The sequence below is a fragment of the Caretta caretta genome, chromosome 2 (assembly GCF_965140235.1).
Source record: "Caretta caretta isolate rCarCar2 chromosome 2, rCarCar1.hap1, whole genome shotgun sequence".
Lineage (NCBI taxonomy): Eukaryota > Metazoa > Chordata > Testudines > Cheloniidae > Caretta > Caretta caretta.
Window position 1 is genome coordinate 14,296,197 of NC_134207.1, and position 20,964 is coordinate 14,317,160.

Genomic DNA, 20,964 nt, shown 5'->3' on the forward strand with positions numbered 1-20,964 from the left:
GAATAGGAGAGCTCATCAGTGCAATGGTTGTGTTAGTAAGCTATACCAAGGCAGAAAAACCTTTGGTGGAAGACATACAGAGTGTAGAGGTGACTCCGGTTCTGTGGTCACCTTGAGATCATTCAGTACCAAGAAAGTCTTTGGTACCAAGAAAGTCAGTGACAGAAACATCTGCACTGTGGAGGTGATGTTGGAGTCCTAGTCACTGAGGCTATTGGTAATGAGTACAATGGCACAGACATTAGTACTGAGGAGCTGGTAATGGAAAAAGTGCAAACCATGGCAGCAGCCAGTGCTGCAAGTACTCTGAGAGTTGCTGGTGCTGAGGTGTCAGAGGGAACTGATATGGGTTATGAACCATCCTTTCCCTGAAGGGCACGAGTTGATCTAGAAACTTGATGGGTTTTATGTCTCATTTTAAGGTGATGTTTGTCTGTGTTCACCCTGGGAGTGATGCTCCCTCCTACCCCTTTCTGACAACAGGTAGGTGGAGGAGTTCTTGACCATTCTGAACTCAGTAATAGGGGATTTCATTCTCTGAAAAATAAGCTTAGAAGCTCAGAGGAGACCTGGGGCCCACTACAGCACTTGTTTAAAGAAACCTGAGGGGGGTTAGCAGGAATTTTAGCCTGAGACTCTGAAGAGACCCTCATCCAACACTCCAAAAAGAAAAGCTTGAGACTGGCCCCCCTGGCTTTGTGTCCTCTTGGAAAAGGAGTGGCCAAATGTACATTTATCAGGGATATGTCCCTGGCCAAGAAAGACAAGGCACTTAGAGTGCTCATCACTGAGTGGTATAGCAGCCTTACAAGAAAGATAAGTTTTCAATTCCAAGGATTTAGTCTCAGCCATACTGGTTAGATACTTGGTACCAGGGTTAACCCCAATTTAATTTAAAAATCCTAATTTAAGAGAATGTGTGTGTGTGGGGGGGGTCGTCTTTTACCAAAGTGATCAAGCTACGACAACTATTAACTAACTACACTAACTAACTAAAATGATAATAAAAAAGTAGCCTAACAACTAATTGCACAGTGTTCAGAGTAAGCAGACACTGCAGGAGCTACATCTCACTGCCACGGGTAATAAGAAGGAACCAAGGGATGACTGAGCCTGCTCTGTTTTATTATGCCCTATGGTGGGGCATCTAGGCCCCAGACATAATCCCAGGAGACATCGCTGGTCAAAAGAACCTAATCTCACACATGGGGCATATATGCACCCAGAAGCTGAAGCCACATGGACAATCACTTGAACACAATGGAGTTAAGGTTAAGTATATAGCAGTAAATAAAGGGTAAAACATTACAGGGATGTTGTAATTATCTCAAAAAGAAACATTTGCAATTCAAAGTTGGGTGCAAAATGCACAGTTAAGGAACACCAACCTTTACTTCTATCTGCACTAGCACCAAGAGGGAAAAAAAGTGATGCATCTTCAATTTAACCTAATATAGGACTACAAACACTAAAATGTACTAATCATAATTGCAACTGTATTGCATGGTGTCACTATATGACAGAGTTAAGGCTGTTTGAGTGCCTTAACTGTGCATTTCTAGTCCTTAATACGTTTTCATTTCTTTTAAGCTTATCCTTAATGTTGAAGTTCCTGGGTTTGTAAATTGTGGTTTTGGCATAATGGAACAGTTCTCTAATGTTTTTACCCTGGAGCTACAGATACGTAATCAACTGTAACTTCATCATAGCACAGTTTATGTCTGGGAATATATTGTAATGTTAAAAATGAAACAGCAGGCTCTATTGTATAAAATATGGTTTTAAATATGGTTTTCCATTCTAGTTCAAACGTTTTCTATTGTAAGACAAATGATATAGTACTGGAGAACCTTCCATTTAAAAGTTACTGTGCGTCTTATTCATTTTCTTTGTTATTGTTTTCTAAGAATTCTCTTTTAAAAGCTAGGTGTACCTCAGTATATTGACAACCCTACCAATTATTACCATACTACATGCAGCTACAGCTTTAGGCAATAGGTATATATTAATTAACAAACACCAATTTATTTTCTAACATATATTGCCATCAGAAATGAAGAGTATGCCTTGGGAATAGTTTGTGAGAACAGATTTAATGAGGAACATTTAAAAGACATCATAAAATACATTCATTGCTCACCCTGTGGCAATGAATCTTCAGTTAGGTATTATCAGGTATGGCAACAGGACATACTTTGTCATATGTGCTAACTATATGAATCTATTAAGAATCCTTTTGGTCGATCACTCAATTGATCCTAAACCAGTGCCTACATTCAACTCTCTTTCTTTACACAGGCCTAAGAAAATTACAGAAAACTACAGGTACATATTTAAGATTATGTGATATAAAGGAGGGGGTGTTTTTGGTGGGGGGGCGGAGGAAAACGGAGGCAAGGGAGATATAGACTGAAGATCTAATTCATCAGATACGCTGTCTCTAGCAAAGGAAGACCATATGAGACTCCCATTACAGGGAGGTCACTTGTGAGATATAAAACACACATCCTCAGCCTTCGTAGCAACAGACCTTTAGACCTGAACTCAGATATCACCCAGCTGAGCAGCGTGGAACAGCCGAGCAGCACACAGCAGGAGTTTGTCTGGGATTGGTGAGTATCTGAGTGTGTGTTTGCTGAGTGAGTATCTGAGTGTGTGTTTGCTGGGAGGGCAGTTTGAAAGCCTAAGCGAGTGCCTGATTGGGTGGTAGCCTGCAGGGGGCGGGTACTGGGGGAGTCTGTTTGTTTCAGGGAAGCCTGGCTGTTTAAAAATAGCCAGAGCTCCCTGAACCAGCTGAGCGGCAGCAGACCAACTGAGCAGCGGGGAACAGCAGCGCAGCACACAGCAGGAGTTTGCCTGGGAGTTCGCCTGGGGTGAGCCCAGTGAGGCTTACATCTTGCCAGCTTCTCTGAGAAAGCTCATAGTAGGAAGGTGATATGAAGGGGGGTGCTATTGTGACCTGCACTGGATGTGCCATGTTTGTCTTTCTTCCACAGGACAGAAGCGACTTTGCACTTACAAAGTGCAAGCTAGTATCCATATTGGAAGAGAAGATTGAAGGTCTGGAGCAACAGATATCGACCCTGCGTTGCATACGAGAATCTGAGGATTTCCTGGACAAAAGTCAGGATATGTTTCTATGGGCACAAAACTCTAAAGATTTAGAGCAGGTTGCACAGCGGAGCCAAGAAGCCAGTGAAGAAGCTTGGCAACATGTGACCTCCAGAAGAAGGGGAAATGTCCGGGTACCAGCAATGCAGACACAGGTAAGTAACCGTTTTCATGTTCTCTCCACAGGTACCATTGCGGAGAGTGAACCAGATGATACGTCTCGGGGGAGAAAGCAGAAGGAGACTCCGCTGGTTGGAAGGCATGAGATGAGACGTCCTGAGGTTGGGGGTTCCACGACCACCACTCCCAAGAGAAGGAAGCGGGTGGTGGTGGTCGGGGACTCTCTCCTCAGGGGGACTGAGTCATCTATCCGCCGCCCTGACCAGGAAAACAGAGAAGTCTGCTGCTTGCCAGGGGCTAAGATTCGCGATGTGACGGAGAGACTGCCGAGACTCATCAAGCCCTCGGATCGCTACCCCTTCCTGCTTCTCCACGTGGGCACCAATGATACTGCCAAGAATGACCTTGAGCGGATCACTGCTGACTACGTGGCTCTGGGAAGAAGGATAAAGGAGTTTGAGGCGCAAAGGTGTTCTTGTCCATCCTCCCTGTGGAAGGAAAAGGCCGGGGTAGGGATCGTCGAATCGTGGAAGTCAACGAATGGCTACGCAGGTGGTGTCGGAGAGAAGGCTTTGGATTCTTTGACCATGGGATGGTGTTCCATGAAGGAGGAGTGCTGGGCAGAGACGGGCTCCACCTAACGAAGAGAGGGAAGAGCATCTTTGCAAGCAGGCTGGCTAACCTAGTGAGGAGGGCTTTAAACTAGGTTCACCGGGGGAAGGAGAACAAAGACCTGAGGTAAGTGGGCAAACAGGATACCGGGAGGAAGCACAGGCAGGAACATCTGTGAGGGGAGGGCTCCTACCTCATACTGAGAATGAGGGGCGATCAGCAGGTTCTCTCAAGTGCCTATATACAAATGCACAAAGCCTTGGAAACAAGCAGGGAGAACTGGAGGTCCTGGTGAAGGCAAGGAATTATGACGTGATTGGAATAATAGAGACTTGGTGGGATAAGTCACATGACTGGAGTACTGTCATGGATGGTTATAAACTGTTCAGGAAGGACAGGCAGGGCAGAAAAGGTGGGGGAGTAGCACTGTATGTAAGGGAGCAGTATGACTGCTCAGAGCTCTGGTATGAAACTGCAGAAAAACCTGAGTGTCTCTGGATTAAGTTTAGAAGTGTGAGCAACAAGAGTGATGTAGTGGTGGGAGTCTGCTCACTGGACCAGGTGGATGAGGATTTCTTCTGGCAACTCGCAGAAGCTACTAGATCGCATGCCCTGGTTCTCATGGGTGACTTTAATCATCCCGATATCTGCTGGGAGAGCACTACAGCGGTGCACAGACAATCCAGGAAGTTTTTGGAAAATGTAGGGGACAATCTCCTGGTGCAAGTGCTGGAGGAGCCAACTAGGGGGAGAGCTTTTCTTGACCTGCTGCTCACAAAACGGGAAGAATTAGTAGGGGAAGCAAAAGTGGATGGGAATCTGGGAGGCAGTGACCATGAGTTGGTCGAGTTCAGGATCCTGACACAGGGAAGAAAGGTAAGCAGCAGAATACGGACCCTGGACTTCAGGAAAGCAGACTTCGACTCCCTCAGGGAACTGATGGGTAGGATCCCCTGGGGGAATAACATGAGGGGGAAAGGAGTCCAGGAGAGCTGGCTGTATTTCAAAGAATCCCTATTGAGGTTACAGGGACAAACCATCTCGATGTGTCGAAAGAATAGTAAACATGGCAGGCGACCAGCTTGGCTTAACAATGAAATCCTTGCGGATCTTAAACATAAAAAAAGAAGCTTACAAGAAGTGGAAGGTTGGACATATGACCAGGGAAGAGTATAAAAATGTTGCTCGGGCATGTAAGAATGAAATCAGGAGGGCCAAATCGCACCTGGAGCTGCAGCTAGCAAGAGATGTTAAGAGTAACAAGAAGGGTTTCTTCAGGTATGTTGGCAACAAGAAGAAAGCCAAGGAAAGTGTGGGCCCCTTACTGAATGAGGGAGGCAACCTAGTGACAGAGGATGTGGAAAAAGCTAATGTACTCAGTGCTTTTTTTACCTCTGTCTTCACGAACAAGGTCAGCTCCAAGACTGCTGCGCTGGGCAACACAGCATGGGGAGTAGGTGGCCAGCCTTCTGTGGAGAAAGAAGTGGTTAGGGACTATTTAGAAAAGCTGGATGTGCACAAGTCCATGGGGCCGGATGCGTTGCATCCGAGAGTGCTAAAGGAGCTGGCGGCTGTGATTGCAGAGCCATTGGCCATTATCTTTGAAAACTCATGGCCATCAGGGGAAGACCCGGACAACTGGAAAAACGCTAATGTAGTGCCCATCGTTAAAAAAGGGAAGGAGGAGGATCCTAGGAACTACAGGCAGGTCAGCCTCACCTCAGTCCCTAGAAAAAACCATGGAGCAGGTCCTCAAGGAATCAATCCTGAAGCACTTACATGAGAGGAAAGTGATCAGGAACAGTCAGCATGGATTCACCAAGGGAAGGTCATGCCTGACTAATCTAATCGCCTTCTATGATGAGATTACTGGTTCTGTGGAAGAAGGGAAAGCAGTGGATGTATCGTTTCTTGACTTTAGCAAAGCTTTTGACACCGTCTCCCACAGTATTCTTGTCAGCAAGTTAAAGTAGTATGGGCTGGATGAATGCACTATAAGGTGGGTAGAAAGTTGGCTAGATTGTCGGGCTCAACGGGTAGTGATCAATGGCTCCATGTCTAGATGGCAGCCGGTATCAAGTGGAGTGCCCCAAGGGTCGGTCCTGGGGCCGGTTTTGTTGAATATCTTCATAAATGATCTGGAGGATGGTCTGGATTGCACTCTCAGCAAATTCGCAGATGATACTGAACTAGGACGAGTGGTAGGTATGGTGGCAGGTTGGGAGAGGATACAGAGGGACCTAGACAAATTGGAGGATTGGACCAAAAGAAATCTGATGAGGTTCAACAAGGATAAATGCAGGACCCTGCACTTAGGATGGAAGAATCCAATGCACCGCTACATTCTAGGGACAGAATGGCTAGGCAGCAGTTCTGCGGAAAAGGACCTAGGGGTGACAGTGGACGAGAAGCTGGATATGAGTCAACAGTGTGCCCTTGTTGCCAAGAAGGCCAATGGCATTTTGGGACGTATAAGTAGGGGCATTGCCAGCAGATTGAGGGACGTGATCATTCCCCTCTATTCGACATTGGTGAGGCCTCATCTGAAGTACAGTGTCCAGTTTTGGGCCCCACACTACAAGAAGGATGTGGAAAAATTGGAGAGAGTCCAGCGAAGGGCAACAAAAATGATTAGGGGTCTGGAACACATGTGTTATGAGGAGAGGCTGAGGGAACTGGGATTGTTTAGTCTGCAGAAGAGAAGAATGAGGGGGGATTTGATAGCTGCTTTCCACTACCTGAGAGGTGGTTCCAAAGAGGATGGTTCTAAACTATTCTCAGTGGTAGAAGATGACAGGACAAGGAGTAATGGTCTCAAGTTGCAGTGGGGGAGGTTTAGGTTGGATATTAGGAAAAACTTTTTCACTAGGAGGGTGGTGAAACACTGGAATGCGTTACCTAGGGAGGTGGTAGAATCTCCTTCCTTAGAAGTTTTTAAGGTCAGGCTTGACAAAGTCCTGGCTGGGATGATTTAATTGGGGATTGGTCCTGCTTCGAGCAGGGGGTTGGACTAGATGACCTCCTGAGGTCCCTTCCAACCCTGATATTCTATGATTCTATGATTCTCATATAAGGTTTTTATATTATATTTTCAACATATGGAAGTTTTTCAACTGCTTAGACATAACACAATGTGATTCCTATAAATAAGGAAAAAGTAGTATATGGCTGACTGCATGGTTTTTAAACCACTTTCATTGGAACCTATAATTTAACATTCTTCTTAAAGCTTATTCAAGTTTAATTCATATTTACAACTAGACAACTGACCCATTACATAGTTTTGAGTGTTATAAGTTAGTAAGAACAAGAAAAAAGCAGGGTAATTCATTAAAGGAACTACTTTATTCATTTGTCAACTGCAGGTTAGATTTATTTATATCTTAAGGTACGATAGCGAAGTGTAATAGAGTATTTTGTAAAGACACTAAAATTTAAGAATGTGGTATCCAGTACACTGTTAAATCTTTGTAAAAATGCTGAGACCACCAAATCTGGTGCAGATTTCAGGTGTGGGGTTCAGCAAAGTGCAGAATAAAGACTTTCTACTGAATTCTAAAATGATAGTCACAATCTTCTGTTACAAGAGTAATGAAGATTATGCTTGGTGGTGGCCAACAGCTCCATGAAAGGTTTCACTTACATATTCTCCATATGTTTCCTGTGCTGGAGGTGGTGGCAGAGGCCGGTAGCCTGCAGGTGGAGGTACTCCTCTTGCTCGGGGGGCTAGAAGTCCACGACCACGACTGACTGGACCTCTACTGGGAGGTACTCCCCTGGGAGCTGGTGCCCCTCTTGGTACACCTGCTGGTGGGGGTGGCACTCCTCCACGGCCCCTATAAACAAGATGATAATTCTATTAAATACAATATTCGTACTCCTGGTTTTCCCTCTGCAAGGTTTCTCCCAGTAACTTCTCAATTTTGCTCCAGTTATCACTGCTACAGCTAGCTAAGAATGTTTAAAGGTTCTTTACAAAAGAGGCGATTTAGAGTTTGGCGTTTGTATTTCACATTTTGATTCAGTTATGCTTAGTATGACAGTAATACCAAAGGCACAAGTTGCACTTAGGTGATTTTTCACTAATGTCTTGTGAAAGTTTCTGTTCATAGTGTATGTAGAAGCCTCCTAGTGAAATTATAGTAATCAGTCAGGCAGAAATAAAGGATTATTATTGGTTATATCATGTCCCTTAGATCCATGCACAGAGAAATCAAACCCATCTCCCTTCAGACCCTGTAAAGATGTCTCTGCATGGTTCATGGAACATGGTGAAAGGAGAGACTGGGTGGGAACAGCAGTTGATTTTCTTCCCTTTCTGGCCCTATGGAAACTACATTAAAATATATAGCATAGCTGTACACTTGTGCTGTGGTGAGAGCTACAGAAACACATTGAATTTGCAAAATACAGCCACTTATCAGTGTTTCAAACAGAGAACATATAAATGCCCTACTTCAAGAGCTTTATAAGATTCATATATAAAATTCCAGGCGGAGTTCAAGGTGCTGGCTTTAACCTAAAAAGCCTTTGGGGTACGAGGAGTGGTTACATTAGAGAATACACTTACCCACGTGTGTGGTTTATGATAGCGGTAAGCTGTGTGCTGGTGTGTGAAGGAGTACAGTTATGTACTGCTTGGTGGCTTACCTTTTCATTTCTTTGCTTTATGATTTAGTGTCTGGCATGTTTTTAATTGTTCAAGTGTAGTGAATGAGGGTGGGGAGAAGTTACCCAGAGCTTTGTCACAGAAGTGTAGCCGCTGACACAGAAGCTGCACTTCTGTGGCAAATAAAACCTTCTCCATTGTAGGATAAAATCCAACAGAAAAGCATAGTTGCTGAAGGTAAAGATGTTATGATTGTGCTGGATAAAACAATCGATAGGTGTGAAATATAGATAGTAAGTCAATTCTTCAGAAGTACTTACCCTACACACAAGTTTTAGTCAACCCCCTTTTCTTGTTCTACAGAATTTATATCTGAGGATATGATGCGGGAGGGGGGGAGGTGAGGAAAAACCTATATAAAAATCTATATGTCTCTTAAATGTAAAAAAAAAAAAAAAAAGATAGTGGTTAGCTACCAAACTACTACCTTCTTTGCTTAGCTTGTGTATTAAAATTGATGATGGTTGACCTTTGAAATGCTAGCAGAAAGACCTAGACAAACAGCTTATTTCTTCCACATAAAGGATTTAAAATGTGCACTTGGTATTCTGATTCACTTATCTACTGCCAACATCTTATAATACATCTAGAGTAACATCAACAGAACAATACACTGCATTCTCTACCAAAAGTAGAAAAGTAATTCATCCCAAAAGAAGTAGAGGAGCAAGAGTGACCCTTGCAATTACAACCTGACTATTAGAGAGAATAGATTCTAGACAAGTCTGACTTGGGCAGAAATGTTTCGACTCATCTGATATGATATAAAATAATGAGGGTCAGACTTGTCTTGTGGATAACATATTGATGATCTGGGATCTATACACACTTCCTGTGTAACCCTGATTAAACCACAGAACCACTCTGCACCTTATTTTTCTTATCTGTACAACTGTTTTAATATTGTCTTACATCACAGCTGAATATATTAATGTATGAAAAATTGTGGCACTGGCTGAGAAACTTAGAAGTGCAAAGTTTGATCATAATCAGAGTAGATACATATGCAATTACTCATAATAATTAATCAAAATAGCAAAGGGCAAAATATTTTGAACAGTACAATGAACAGTATGATTAACTGGTGTGGTCTGCTGAGTACTTACTGGTCACAAGCTGCTAGCTGAAGCTCTTACTTTATAGCTGCTTCTACAGGGTTTGCAGAAGCAGCTTTAAAGGAGAAACAGTAAACCTAGCACTTTCCACTAAGAGATGCAAAGAAAGGGAGAAGAGCTTCACGTCACCAGAAGGGTCAGTGCCAGGAGATATCAGCAGATATAGACCAAGAGCCAGCTGCAGTGCCAAACCCAGAAATTTCCTTAATGACGTACTTCAGCAGAGAGAAGTAGTCAGGGGTGCAAGAGACCAGGCAGATACATGCAGGGAAGTGGAGGATGGGGAGGGGAAAACACAAAATAAAAGAGGATTCTTTCACGAGAAAGTAAACTATCTAAAAAGTTTATTCATTGACCAAATTCTACAGCTGTTACAGAGCTGGCATGAGATCATGAATTCCCTCCCTTGGGCTTGCCTTCCTTTCCCCTCCAGACTGACTCTCCCTGGTCACAGACACAGAAATTTCTCCCCTGCTCTTCTCTAAACCTCTCCACTTACACCAATGATCTTATCCCATCTGCCTCACATGCACACTCATCCCTCCCATCGCTTTTCTCATTAACCTCTCACTTTGCTCTTGTTCTTTCCCTTCACAATACAAGCACGCTTTAATCTCTCAAAGTTTAAAAACCCCATCCTTGAACCTACTTGCCTCTCCAGTTTACCACTCTAGCTCCCTTTCATGTCTAAGTTCATTGAACATGCTGTCTACAATCACTATCTGGAGTTCCTCTCCTCCAGTTCAATCCTAGACCCTCTTCAATCTGGCTTTTGCCCCTTGCATTCAACCGAAACAGCTCTCAGCAAAGTTTCTAATGACCTTTTCCTAGCCAGAAAAGACTCAGGTCAAGGAAGATAAGGATGGAATACTGTCAGCCACATTCCATGCAGCTGACCATGTTCTTGAAATTTTGTCCTTCCTTGGGTTCTGTGACTCTGGACTCCCGTGGTTCTGCTTCTATCTCTCTAATCTCTCCTTCATAGAGTCATAGAAATGTGACCTAGAGAAGTCATCAAGTTCAGCCCCCTGCACTGTGGCAGGAACAAGTGAGCCTAGACCATCCCTTTCAGGTGTTCGTTCAACTTGTTTTTAAAAGCTTAAAATGATAGGGACGCCACAACTTTCCTTGGAAGCCTATTCCAGAGCTTAACTACTCTTATAGTTAGAAAGTGTTTCCCAATCCCTAACCTAAATCTCCCTTGCTGCAGATCAAGCCCATTACTTCTTGTCCTACCTTCAGTGCACATGGAAACAATTGATCACTATTGTCTTTATAACAGACCGTAAAACATATTGGAAGACTTAACAGGTTGCTCCTCGGTCTCCTTAAGACTAAACATGCCCAGTTTTTTCAACCTTTCCTTACAAGTCAGTAAACCTTTTCTAAACCTTTTATCATTTTTGTTGCTCTCCTCTAGACTCTTAGCCAATGTGTCCACATCCTTTCTAAATTGTGGTGCCCAAAAAAGGACACAGTACTCCAGCTGAGGCCTCACCAGTGCTGAGCAGAGTGGGACAATTACATCCTGCTGCTTACATACAACATTCCTGTTAATACACCCCCCAGAATCATACTAGCCCTTTTTGACAGCTGCATCACATTGATGATTCATTCAGTTTGTGGTCACTATAAACCCCAGACCTTTGTCAGCAGTACTACCTAGCCAGTTATTCCCCATTTTGTAGGTGTGCATTTGATTTTTCCTTCCTAAGTGAAGCACTCTGGGCTTGTATTTATTGAATTTCATCTTGCTGGATTCAGACCGACTCTCCAATTTGTCAAGGTCATTTTGAATTTCAAACCAGTCCTCCAAAGTGCTTGCAACCCCTCTCAGCTTGGTGTCATCTGCAAATTTTATAAGCATTCTCTCTACTCCACGATCCAAGTAATTAATGAAAATATTAAATAGTATGGACCCAGGACCGACCCCTGTGGGACCCCACTAGATATGTCCTCCCAATTTGACAGCGAACAATTGATAATTCCTCTTTGAGTACTGTCTTTCAACCACTTCTGCACCCACCTTACAATAATTTCATCGAGACCACATTTCCCTAGTTTGCTTATTAGAATGTCATGCAGTGCTGTGCAAAAGCCTTACTAAAATCAAGGTATATCACATCTATTGTATCCACCCTATCCACTAGGTCAGTAATCCTACCAAAGGAAATTAAGGTGATGTGGCATGATTTGTTCTTGACAAATCCATGATGATTCCTTATAACCTTTTATTACCCTTCAGGTGCTTACAAACAGATTGTTTAATAATTTGCTCCAGTATCTTTCCAGATATTGAAGTTAGGCTGACTGGCCTATAATTCCCCAGATCTTCCTTGTTCCTCTTTTTAAAGATACAATAGAACCTCAGAGTTATGGACACCTCGGGATTGGAGGTTGTCCGTAACTCTGAAATGTTGTAATTCTGAAAAAAAAAAGTGCAGTTCCGGCTCCAGATACAGCAGCTGAGCACCCTACTCAGCCCCAGCATGAGTTTGCAAGCTTATCCCCCTCCGGGCAGGGTGTGCGTGTGAATTTGCGTTTTTCCCCTCCTGGAGGGGATGAAAGCTCCAGCTGCCTTGGGCTGGCAGCCCCAGCTTCTTGCTGTAAGTGGCTATCCTGTGGGTGGGGGTGGGAACAGGAAGCCCAGATGTGCCTACCTTTAAGATGCAATACAGGCATAGTACAGCACTTGCTTTTTTTTTTTTATCTCTGCTGCTGCCTATTTGGTTACTTCTGGTTTCACATGGTATCCGGTTGACTGGTCAGTCCATAACTCTGGTGTTCGTATCTCTGAGGTTCTATGTTTACCCTTCTCCAGTCTTCTGTCCTCCAGGAGTTCTCAAAGATAATTGATAACAAGATTAAGAAAGTAGCTGAAACAAATACCCTTGGATGAATTTCATCAGGCCCTGTTGACTTGAATACATCTAACTTATCTAAATATTATTTATTCATCAATATTCTCTCCCTATTTTTGCTTGCATTCCTTTCCCCTGGTTGACAATATTAATTAATTGTGTTGAGTATCTCATCATCAGCTTTTTTTAGTGAAGACAGAAGCAAAATAGGCATTACAAACTTCAGCTTTCTTGATGTCAACAGTTATTAGCTCTCCTTCCCAGCTAAGTAGAGGACCTACACTTTCCTTTGTCTTTCTCTTCCTCCTAATGTATTTAAAGAACCTCTTCTTATTGCCTTTTATGGCCCTTGCCAAGGGAATCTGCATCTCTCCTGCCATTCTGTGCAGAAGATCCTGGAATTGGCGGTAGTCATCAAGCGATGTTGAAGCCACTTTCGCATCACGTGAGGACAATGGGAATCTCTCCTGCTCCAGCAGTACTGTGTGAACCGGATTGAGCAGCTCTTCTTGTGCCATCGGTTCCAAGTGTCTACTCAAAGGCACCCAAGATGGTGAAATAGACAATATTTCTCTGATGGAATGGACAGGTTCTGAGAGTAGGTATTGGGGCCAGGATCCCCAATAGGGCCAGCATGACAGAATCTGGAGGATGTTGTGGGCCCCACGGTGCAGGAAATGAGTGACTCCATGGTGTCTAGAGAGGAGGATGGTGGGGTCCATAGTGGTGGTACCACTGGTGCTGGACTTGGACTCCATAGTGGGAGGTGCACTCCTCGCTGCTTCAGGCTGATGTATGGGGGTCTGAATGAGGTCTCATGGCAACTTCCACGAGGTGCTTCCAGAGGTGGCTGAGAGCCCGGCCTTCTTGGATATGGCTGAGGAAGGCCTGGAAGATACTGCACCTGGATGAAATATTGACTTCTCCCAAACAGTAGAGGCAGTGTTGATGTTTGCTGCTGACCAACAAGGAACATGGGCAGGAGATGCAGATTTTAAAGCCTGGGGTCTTTGGCATTGTCCAGTACCGACATGTGGGTAGAGGGGTGTGTGTGTGGGGGTATTTACTTGGAAACAAATCCCCCAAAGTAGCCCCAATTCTACTCCTAAATCTAGTAAACAACCAAAACAACTATAAAAATGTAAAAACAGTAAAATACTCTAAACTATGTACAACTATATTGTTAATAAGTGCATCACACACAAAAGGACACTAATAGTTCTGACCTGGACCATGAGGCAGTGAGAAGAAACTGGAGACATGGTCAGTCTGTCCCACCCTTTATCACCTTGGATGAAACCATGAAGTGAACCAAGTGCGTATGCATGGATCAACAGTCACTACTACTTTCAAAATCTCCAGTTCTGGGCACATGTGTAAATCCTCAGTGGAATACAATAAGGACCATCATGTGAAAAAGAACATGTTCTTATATAAAACCATATACGCTGGATACAGGATTGTCATTTAACACTCATCACGCTGCATCATATGTGAAAGTGTGACAAACAGAAAGAAACTAGCATCTTCATTATTATGTTAATTGAAAAGAAACCTCTTCTGGGAACCATTTTTGTGGGAACCTTATTCTTTACATATTATTGTTTCTTGACTATATTTCCTATTTTGTTTTACTAGATTTGAAGGGTAATGAAAAATGGGGAAAAGTATTACTTTCAAAATTGTGTTGAAGGTCACAGACTAGTTCTATCCGTTTATACAATTCAGTAACTTTTTAAACTGACATCATCATTAAACATATTGAGGAAGAGTTGGATTTTTTGTACAAAATATTGAAAGGCAGCTACAGCACAGATTCTAAGTAGTATTCAAAGTACCATTAAATTATATGAACAATAGAAAGCAAAAAGATCCTTAATCGGATACAGACACAAAAAGAAGGAATAGTACCATATAAAGACTTATTTTTATACTTATTACTCCCCACCCCCACTTTTTGTATGAAGAGTATTTCTAATGCTCAGAATGTCTTTCCAAGTAAATCCAAGCTCATGCTCAAATAAATTGGTTAGTCTCTAAGGTGCCACAAGTACTCCTTTTCTTTTTGCGAATACAGACTAACACGGCTGTTACTCTGAAACAAGTAAATCTAGTCTCTCTCTCAGCACCATGTTATATACCTTACTAGGGTTAGAGAGGAAATAAAACTAGGACCATCCCAGTCTATGTTTCATCAGCTGAAAAGGAGTATGTTCGTTGCCAAGCAGCAGCAGCAAAAAAGGGGAAAGATGCAGTTTTATTTTGTTCCAATTCTTCTCAGCTTCTTTATGCACTAGAGGATAAACTGTTTTGTCTGAAGTATTTGCTTCTCACAAATGAGATTTTTTCAGTGCATTTAAGATTACCTTCACCTTTTTCTTTTTTTCTTTAGTCTCCTGGAGGAATTTAGCCCTTTTCTAATTGAGGCAGATAGCTTTGGCAACTACTCTGATTTTCTTGAAACACTTTATTTGATAGGATCAATTCCAGATGTATATTGCCCTTCCTTTTTCAAATCTGCACTGGCTCTTTTTAGAAACTGTTCTCGGCAAGAATCTGCCACCAGGAACATATAGGCCTGGATAAAGAATACTCTACCCATACAATGAGAGAAATGAAATGAATAGATCCAACCTAAACATCTCCTTCTGTTTTAACTGGCTGCAATAGATGCCAACTGGCTATTTAGGAGGGAAAGTCCTAATTTTTACAATTTACTTCTTCTGTACCGCAAAAAAATCCATGTATTCCAATGAATTAAAAGTGTACCCTATTTACCCCCTACAAATATTCCTATTAATAATTCTCAATTGTTGACACCTATGACTATTACTATTTACTTCCAGGCCTAAATTGTTGTGCATTACTGAACTGTGCTGTTAAACCATTACAGATTAAATTTATAACTGAAATCTCAGTACAGCATCTCCTGATATCACAAGATGCTATTTTCATGAGAAATAATAGCACAGATGCACTAACTTTTAATATAACCATTGAAATCCCATTATGGGAATAAAATATGGACAACCATTGTTAAACTATTGCCAGCTGCCATGCCATTATTACAAATAGCTTTAAGCCAGAAGTTTTGTCAATGTGTTCTATTTAATATTATGAATTAGATTCATAATAGTCAAACCTTGCTTAATTAATTCAAAGCGGCATATCCACTCCCAAAGCACTAAGAGGGATAAATCCTTCCCTGCATAATTTCTAATGCATGTCAGTTAAAATGAGTGCAAGATTATCTGGCACACAGGAGCTCTTCCAATAGTTCCTTATCCAATTAAAAACCCCTAGTTCAAAATATCCAATCCTACCAAGCCATTCTACCTTGCCCACATTCTGGAATTACTGCCACTTTTGCAGTTCCAAGCTGAAAAATCAGTATGTCTTACATGTTCATGTTACAAGGGAGTTCACACCTGATACATGGAAATGGTAAATGCTCCATGTCTTGACGTCTTTAAAATTAAGAATCGATGCCTTTCTGGAAATAGATATGCTTTACTTAAACAAAATATTGGGTTCAATACAGGGGTAACTGGGTGAAATGTAATGGTCTGGGATTTACAGAAGGTCAGACTACATGATCTATTCTGATATCATACTCTGATCTATATGTAGAGTCCTCCCACAGCCCTGGATATCTCTAATTTATCATTTTCAAGAAGCACAGCCCATTCTTCAGATGTCATTTTCAACTGTGCTCTCAGGTTTCAAAAAGAAACAGCCAGCTTACTGTTAGCCAAAACTTCTGGGGCCACAGCCTACCAGAAGCCCTCTGAAGAAAGGGAGCCTTACCACACCTGGGGGACAATTCATTTGAGTTCCTTTTTTGTGTTTGTTGACAACCCTGGAAGGGGTGGATTGTCTCAGGCTCAGACAATGGGCTGAGACTTTACACCTGGAATACCCAGATGTCAGAGACCAGAGGCCAAGTGAGGATAAAGGCCTGGGCTGGTCCCTAGGGCCAATCCGCGCAAGGAACCTGGTGAAAAAACTCCTTAGACATTTTGTGCTTAACCAAACCAAGAAAAGGAGATTAACTCCTCTTTCTGAAACAATCTAGTTGATCGGACTTATTCAATCATTTTCAGGTAAAATTTAAGGGCTCAGACAAGCTGAGATGAATACGGGATCATTTCTTTGTCACATTTTCGGTTGAAGCAGGAAAAAGCCAGGTACACTACTTGATTAATGTGAAGGCTCGAATTTTTCTTTGGAACAAACTTTGAAGTCCCATCTACATCAAAAAAGCAAAAGAAGTCTTTTTTTTTTTCTGTTTGCAAATCACTTAAGTGGCTGATGTTCTTGGCATTAAAATACTTCAGCAAGGCGTCCTCAGAATCAACCTGATCTAAAAAGGATGAAAACGTTTCCCCTTCTTCAGAAATCTCAGAGATATGTACTTTCTGACCTACTGGGAAGTAAAACCAAATCAAATTTCTTATGAGAGTGGAATTCTTTGTTTGGTGTTTGACAGCACTTTCTCTTAATGAGCTGTGTATTTCACTTCTACTGTACCCATCACTGTGGCTTTTTTGGATTCATAGAGTTTAATGCCAAAGAGACTGTTAGGTCAGGGTTTCTCAAACCTGATCACCTAGTGCAACCTCCTGTGTATCATATGTAAGGCTACGTTTTAGTCATAGGTATTTTTAGTAAAAGTCTTGGACAGGTCATGGGCAGTACCCAAAAATTCACGGCCCATGACTTGTACTATATATCCTTGACTAAAACTTGGGCTGGAGGGCCATGGGTGCTTTGGGAAGGTGGCTCAGGTGCTGGAGGGGTGGCCCAGGATCCCCGCTGGTGCTGGGGGGAGCAGGATTGGTGGGGCTGGCAGGCTCCCTACCCGGCTCCGCATGGATCTCTAGAAGCGTCCGGTGTATCCCTGCAGCTCCTATGGGGAGGAAAGGCCAGGGGGCTCTGTGCACTGCCCCCGCCATGAGCACTAGCTCTACAGCTCCCATTGGCTGCGAATCACAGCCAATAGGAGCTGCGGGGGCAGCCCTGGCCCCTCCACCTAAGAGCTGCAGAGACAATGTCAGCCACATCTGTGACTTCTGTGACAGGCATGCAGCCTTAATCATAGGCCATTATGTTTCACTCAGCTATACCTATATTGAGTCCAATAACTTGTGTTTGACTAAAGTATATCTTAGAACTTCCAGAAAGGCATCCAGTCTTGATTCAAAGACATCAAGAGATGGAGAAATTACCATTTCCCTTGTTAGTTTGTTCCAATTATTTATCAACCTCATCAATAAAAATCTGAGCCTAATTTCCACTTTGAATTTGTCTGGCTTGTTACTCCTTTCTTTGCTACGTTAAAGAGCCTTTTAGGATGCTGTATTTTCTTCCCATAAAAGGTACTTATACACTGTAACCAAGTCACCTCTCCAACCTTCTTTTTCATAGCTAAACAGATTGAGCTCTTTAAGTCTCTCATTGTTAGGCCATTTCTCCAACCCTCAAATCATTTTGGGCATCCTCACCAATTTTTCAACATCCGTATTAAACCCCAACTGTACAGAACATTCCAGTATTGTCCCACCAATACCATACACCAGTGGTTCTCAACCTATTTACTATTGTGGGCCGCATATGCAGTTCTCTATATGTTATGTGGGCTGCATCCACACAATATTTATACAACCCTGCCTGCTGTGGCTGGCCAGTAGGGCACATCCCTCGATACCTGCACCTAAACAGTCAGGGGCAGAGGTGATCCCACCAACCAAGCCATGAGAAGCCGCCCACACAACAAATTTACCCCCCACATCAGCTCTCCACCCTGCGACAGGACTTATAGGGCAGCCTCCTGCTCTGGCTGTGAGTTCTGGAACTGGATATGGCCAGCAGGGGACAGGCTGACGGGCGCTGTCTGTTGCAGGCAGTCCAGAGCGCGCTCCAACTTGGAGCATGGTCATCCCCCGCAGAGGTTACATGTAGCTGTTGCTAGAGTGTGCGTGGGGAGAGAAAACACGTACCTCCTCCCCATTTCTCCAGATGCCTCTGGCACAGATAACCAGAAGCAACGAGGCAGCGTTCCCTCAGCGATGGCACTCGGTCATCCTCTTTTCTCCCCTCTAGCCCATCCCCCTACTCCGTTTCTTTTCCTCACTGTCCTCTGCCCACCCCATCCCCTTTCCTCTCCACACAGTCCCCTGCCTCCTCCTTCCTGCCCCATTCCCTCATCCCCTTCTCTTCCCCCTGCCCTACCCCATCCCTCATCCTTCCCCACTGCCTTGCTCTTCCCCACACGGGCACTCATCACTGTACAGAAACAGGACCCAGCACGCATAGATGAGGATGACGATGGGTACTAGGACCCCGGAGTCAGCATCCCGGAGCTGCCAGCTCAGTTGAGGGAAGGCACTGAGTAACCTGGCATAGGTTGGGAAGGACAGAACCTCCGTCCCCCGTGACAGGGTGAGCAGAGCAAGCCCTGCTCAGTGCTCGCAGAAATTGGGGGTGGGGAGCATTGCCCCGGTGTGGATTGATGACCGAGTGCCTCCCCCCACCCTGGCAACCCTACAGTGTGTCACTGCAGTGTGGGAGCTCCTCCCCCACCACAGCGAGCTGCTTCACCTTCCCTCCTGGAAGGGAGCACTTCTGCAGGGCTCCATGGCGCCGTCTCCCCCCTCAGCCGCCTCCACTCCTGCTGGGACCGGGAAGCAGCAACCCTTTTTTTTTAAAAAAATAAAGCAAACAGCTGAGCCACAGCTGAGCGCTAATTCGGCGGCAAGCAGCCCGCAGGCCACGTGTTGAGAACCACTGCCCTTCACAGAAGTAAAATCACCTCCTTATTCCTACTCACTACTTCCATGTATATACATCCAAGGATCATATTATGCTTCTTTCCCCACAGCTTATGTTGAATTGCTTGTCCATTCGGACTCCAAAATCCTTTTTAAAGACACTGCTTTTCAGGATACAGACTTTCCATTTTGTAGCTATGGCCTGAATTCCATGTTCCTAGATGTATTACTTTGTATGTACCTGTATTAAAATGCATTTAGTTTGCTTGGTAAAACTGTGGGCCATTCAATCTAGATCACACACTCTTATCATTTACCACTCTACTAACAGGCCTATAGTTATCTGAGTCATCCAACCTGCCCTTTTTGAATATAGGCACAACATTAGCACTCTTCCAGTCTTCTTGCCAGCATTCCAAGATTTATTAAAAATTAACTTCAGGAGGCCAAAAATCCTCAGCCAACTCTTTTAGGACTTTTGGATGCAAGTTATGTGGGGCTGCTGCTGAGGACTTAAAAATATTTATCACTAGTAGATATTATTTAACATGCTCTTACTAATGGACCAGAAAAATATTTCATCATCCTCATGTAAGTACATCATCCTGCTTATTTCCAAAAAGATACCAGAAATATTTATTGACCATCTGTCTTTTCTGCAATATTCAAAATTTTATCACTCCCATCTAGTAATGGGCCTATGATATGCCTGGGATTTCTTTTGTCCTAATATACTTTTTTAAAAAACAAACAAACAAACCATATTACCCTTAGCCTGGCTAGTCATGGATTTTTCCCTTTTGTCTTTAGCTTCTCTTATCAGTTTTCTACATTTCATAACTTCCATTTTATACTGATTACTCTCTATTTCTCTTTTTGCCCCAAGTTTTATATTTGGGTTTTTTTATTTCTAGTCGCTGACTTTGTTTTACTACTGAACCATGATGGGCTTTTAGCTAACTTTGTCCTCTTTCTTGATGGCTTTTGGCCATCCAATTAACTCTTCTTAAAGAGCTCCCATTTTTCATTCACATTTTTCTCTGCGCTCTCCCTTCCAATCAATTTTGCTCATAGATTTTCTTAGCTTTGGTATCTCAGTGCCGTTAAGAATAAAGAAAGACTAGTGTCGGTCATTTAAGTTTCCTTCTCAATTTCTTCCACTGGAAGGAAAAGTTAAAAACATCAATAGTTTTAAAAATATATACTGGGTATTGTTTGGCAGGAAAGGAAGACTGAAGTGACTTTACATTTGGATTTTTAAAAGTGTTATGGTTTTGACCTTTGTGCTTAGACTGATTGTGTGAGAGGTGGAGACAGGAGAGGAATAGGTTCAGACTTTCCTAAAGGCCTTGTAGATACGCTCCCTGGTCCAGTATTAGAAGTTAAAATTTTAGAGAGCTGTGGGGGACCTAAGGAAACCAGTGACAGGAACAGGAGCGTCCTTGGAAAAACACCAGATGGTGGTACAGCAAGAAGTGTTCTATGTGAAAGGTTTTACTTTTTTGGGGTGGGGAGGTCTTGTCAGCAGTTTGTGGGGACGTTCTCTGTTTACTGGAAGGTGATGGATACCACACTTTACTAGACTCAGCAGCTGATTGCATGTTGAGCTGGAGGTCTCACCTCACATAATTCAGGCACAAAATCTGCCATAGTTGGAAGCAGGCAAATGCAGACATTAGAATAATAGAATATCAGGGTTGGAAGGG

General features: G+C 43.2%; 1 protein-coding gene across 3 annotated transcripts in view; it reads right to left on the minus strand.

The window, feature by feature from the left end:
* KHDRBS3 (KH RNA binding domain containing, signal transduction associated 3) overlaps window positions 1-20,964 on the minus strand; it is a 205,368-nt gene that overhangs the window by 72,124 nt on the left and 112,280 nt on the right. For all 3 annotated transcript variants that reach the window (XR_007355434.2, XM_048841719.2, XM_048841720.2), the window contains exon 6: window positions 7,487-7,679. Coding sequence is in view for 2 of the 3 variants with exons in the window: in XM_048841719.2 (XP_048697676.1) it covers window positions 7,487-7,679 (193 nt within the window). In the remaining variant the exon portion in view is untranslated. The remainder of the gene's footprint in view (window positions 1-7,486; window positions 7,680-20,964) is intronic.